Source organism: Anarrhichthys ocellatus, unplaced genomic scaffold, assembly GCF_004355925.1.
Source record: "Anarrhichthys ocellatus isolate YVR2014 unplaced genomic scaffold, GSC_Weel_1.0 scaffold31, whole genome shotgun sequence".
Lineage (NCBI taxonomy): Eukaryota > Metazoa > Chordata > Actinopteri > Perciformes > Anarhichadidae > Anarrhichthys > Anarrhichthys ocellatus.
The window spans coordinates 4,111,817-4,115,879 of NW_022280061.1; the positions used below are offsets into that span (position 1 = coordinate 4,111,817).

The 4,063-nt window shown below is 46.4% G+C and overlaps 1 protein-coding gene across 2 annotated transcripts in view; it reads left to right on the top strand.

Moving 5' to 3' along the window:
• Positions 1 to 4,063, top strand: part of grk4 (G protein-coupled receptor kinase 4) — a 36,006-nt gene that overhangs the window by 10,238 nt on the left and 21,705 nt on the right. For both annotated transcript variants that reach the window (XM_031864747.1, XM_031864746.1), the window contains exon 2: positions 704 to 799. In XM_031864747.1, coding sequence (XP_031720607.1) covers positions 704 to 799 — 96 coding nt within the window. The remainder of the gene's footprint in view (positions 1 to 703; positions 800 to 4,063) is intronic.

A 4,063-nucleotide genomic window follows, 5' to 3' on the forward strand; every position in this document is an offset into this window, starting at 1 on the left:
ACACTCACACACACACACACACACACACACACACACACACACACACACACACACACACACACACACACACACACACACACACACACACACACACACACACACACACACACACACACACACACACACACACACACACACACCCACACACACACACACACACACACACACACACACACACACACACACACACACACACACACACACACACACACACACACACACACACACACACACACACACACACTAACACACCCCTGATGGTGTTGCAATGAGCATTTCAGTAAAATATATATACGGAGTGACCTCGGTCCTTTTGAAGAGCGCTGTTGTACCAGGAGGTCATTCACCCCTCGTGTTAAGGGTCATCTCATCTACGGAGAGGTGTGTGTGTGTGTGTGTGTGTGTGTGTGTGTGTGTGTGTGTGTGTGTCCCATGATCTTTAGAGCTGTCAACATTCTTCACCACATGCTCTGTCATGGTGCATAGAGGCGACTGGTGAGATGAACCAGCTGTCTCTGCCTCTGGTCGCTGCAAGGTCAACATGCTCTCACGCGCACACACACACTCGCGCACACACACTAGGCTGCATGTACTCTCATTCTTGTGTTGACGATGCCAACCATTGGCTGTGGGTAACAACTCCAAGTGTTGAAACAGTGACTTGATTGATGGGCTGATTGAAATGTGTCTCTGTGTCTCTCAGGTGGAGGAGGGAAGAGGAACGGTCGCAGTAAGAAATGGAAGGAGATGCTAAAACTCCCACACATCAGCCAGTGTGAGGAGCTACGCCGCTCTATCGGTAAGAAACCCGGTGTGAGGGTGTGTGAGGGTGTGGGTGGGTGTGAGGCAGGAAGATAACGTGCCACACTGTGTCGTTGGGGTGGGTCTGACTGCGGGAGGAAGTTCAGATTGGACTTCCTTCCTGTTTCTACCCGTCTCCACCCGCACTTACAGGCAGGGGACAGGAAACAGTGTGTTTATAGATGTGTGTTTGTGTTCTTGTCTAACTCGGAGAATCCTGAGCCGTATCTTAATCTCAAAGTCTCTCCGGACCTTACGTGCGTGTCCCACCGACTATCTGTCTGCTCGCACGCCAAATCAAAACGTCTTCCTTCCTGTTCTCCACATCCAGGTTTGACTTGAAAGTAGGGCCCGGATTCTCTCTTTGTGGCCCAGACAAGTGCTCTACTCCTGGGCTACATTATCTCCCCCCCCCTCCCACCCTGGTCCTCTGAATGCCACAGCATTGGAGTGTGTGTGTGTGTGTGTGTGTGTGTAATAGTGCGTCAATGCTATCTCTGCCAGAGATTGCAGTGCTACCCTCCCCCACATACTCTCCCTGCCTCTTTTCTGTCTCCAAGCCTCCCCCTCCCACTATCTGCATCTCTCTCTCCCTCCCTCTTTCCACCACTTCAGAGGAACATGAGAGTGGCAGAACAGGAGAGTTATGGAGAGATCGAGTGAAAAACAGAAACAAAGAGAGGCTTTTACCAGGGGAGGAAAGATCTCTTCAGGACAGGAGCGAGTGAGAGAAACGACGTGAGGAAAGAAGGGAGACTGAGTGAAAGAGACGCCCGTACTCCCTACGCCGATATCGCTCACTCGCCGTCGATTGTGTTCCTCGTCGTTCTGTCTTCATATCACAAATCATAACTCGCAGATCTAATTATCATAAACTTGAATGCGTCTGTATTCAGCCGGGATAAATTACCTGCCGAAAAAACAGCAGCACATAAATGTCACCGTAAGTGTGAAGACGCATTGTGCTCGTCATATCTTGTATATTTATTGCCTTTCGGATTATAACTTTGCAGAGGATTCTAAAATATTGTGTGTGTGTGTATATGTGTGTGTGTATGTGTATATGTGTATGTGTATGTGTGTGTGCGTGCGTACACGCAGCAGCTGTTGAGGGTTATATACGTCACTATTGCATAGATAGCTATTGCGTAATGCCCCTATCACTCCGAGCGCCGGATCAAAATAATCCCTTTTGCCTACTTGAACACACAGACGTGTAGGCAAGTGCATGTTCACACACACACACACGCCCATGTGCAGAGATGCTCACACATACCCACACACAGTGTAGGCCCGGCGGATAGAAGGCGAGTAAAGCGACTGATAGCCGTGTCTTTGTTGTGTCTTGATAATGTCAGGCATTTGACCTTAGCCTTGACAAGTGCGCAGTATTCTAGGGAGCCTAGATTACATTATGTGGGCTGCAGCCACTTTGTCTGCCAGCTTTAGGCCGCTCTCCCTCCCTCTCCTCTCCTTCTATCTCCCCTTCCCTTTCTCTCGCTCTTCTGACCAATGCCTACAGACCACCTGCTCCTTTTTACTTTTCATCTCTGCCACGTCGGCCTTAGAAGCGGGCACACGCGAGTACACTTGTGCACATCCGGCCATCTCACTAACTCACTCACGGCCTAAATTGGATTTTTAATTAAGTTGTAATTGCAGCTTCGTTGCCCGGCTCGGACAGTTGCTCGTCCAGGCTAGTTCAAGCTTTTACAACTCTTCATTATTTTCAGTCCTTTCATTTTCCTGTCATGTTTCTTTCTCTCTCATCTTATTTTCACAGTTGTTCTCTCACCCAAAGAGGACATTCTTCATCGGTGGAAGGCCGTCTTACGTTCTTACATTCAAAGGATTTAGAGCCTGGAATCAGCTTGGACACACACACACACACACACACACGCTCTCACACGCTAACCCAGAATACTCAAAGGCTACATTTTTGAACAGAATCCTTTGTTTTGCAGGTGAGCAATCTGTAAACTTCATCGAACAAGATAAAAGAAAGACGTTGATACAGTTGTTGTTGAGTAGTCAACCCCACTAAGGTTGCAACGATGATAAACTATATGATTTTCTTACAGTTGGTTGACATGAACTCCGTCGGTAGTATTTGTTGCTCTGACAGGAATATACTTTGTTTGTAGAACATTTGACTTGCTTACCGTTAAGTTCTGAAAACATAGATGCTGAAATCATTCACGTGTCCCTGGGTGTAGATTGTTGCCACGTCCCGGTTCTCTGTGTACCGTTAAAATGTAAACAACTTATGACAGAAATAATAACACCGGCTCCCCGCTGTATGAATATAAAGGTGGAGTGTGACAGACGAGACGCAACACTATCAGTAGGCTCAGAATGTCCCATCAACATAATTATCTATCTATATACATACAGATAGATCAATAGATAGATAGTTATGTTGATGGAAATAGGTAATAAAATTCTAAACGATTTGAAAATATTCTCTATATATATGTGGCATGCATTACTAATAAGTGTCAGGGCTGTAATGCCATTCAAAACTGAGCTAGGGTTCAATTAAAACGTATTAATTATTATCATGAAACCATCTCATTTCTTCATTTGGCTCATGATGGCGTCCCATGCGTTGCCCAATGTCTCGGTTACTTAGGAACACGGGAATCCTTTCAAGAACATTGCACAACAGTTTTCGGTGACTCTGTTTATTACGCAAATTCGAGTGTTTCACCTCCAGAGCGACCGATTGTGCTGTGATTCAGCAGGAAATACTCATTGGAATGAAACCGCCCTGAAACGTCCTCTCAGCAAAACCAGTTCTGGAGCGAGGCACTGAAACCTCATCGGGAGGCTCATTGCAAACGAGAGCGCTGCTGTAATGATATGCAGCGAGGAGTGAAGAAACATCTGAACGAGAATAAAGAATCCGTGATCTCTGGCTGTGTGGATGCCCGAGCAGCAGACACTAATGACTCAAACTAAAAGCATTCAAAGAGCTGAAAAGTTGACTTTGTAGAATTTGGTTTGTTGAGGTCCACACTGCCTGTTTGTAACCAAAGCAGCTCATGAACAGAAGTCACATGAGTCCATGATCCTAAAGAGGCTTTTGATGGAAGTCAACCCGTTTGTTTGCATGGAAGTAAAAAGGTATTGATTACATCGTTCCCACCTGTCCAGATGAATCGTTAAACTCAAATACACTGCTCCAAACGTCTTGTACAGACGCCCTGAAATATCAATTATGAGTGTGAGGGGCTTTCCCAGCTCCAGCACTCAGCTGATA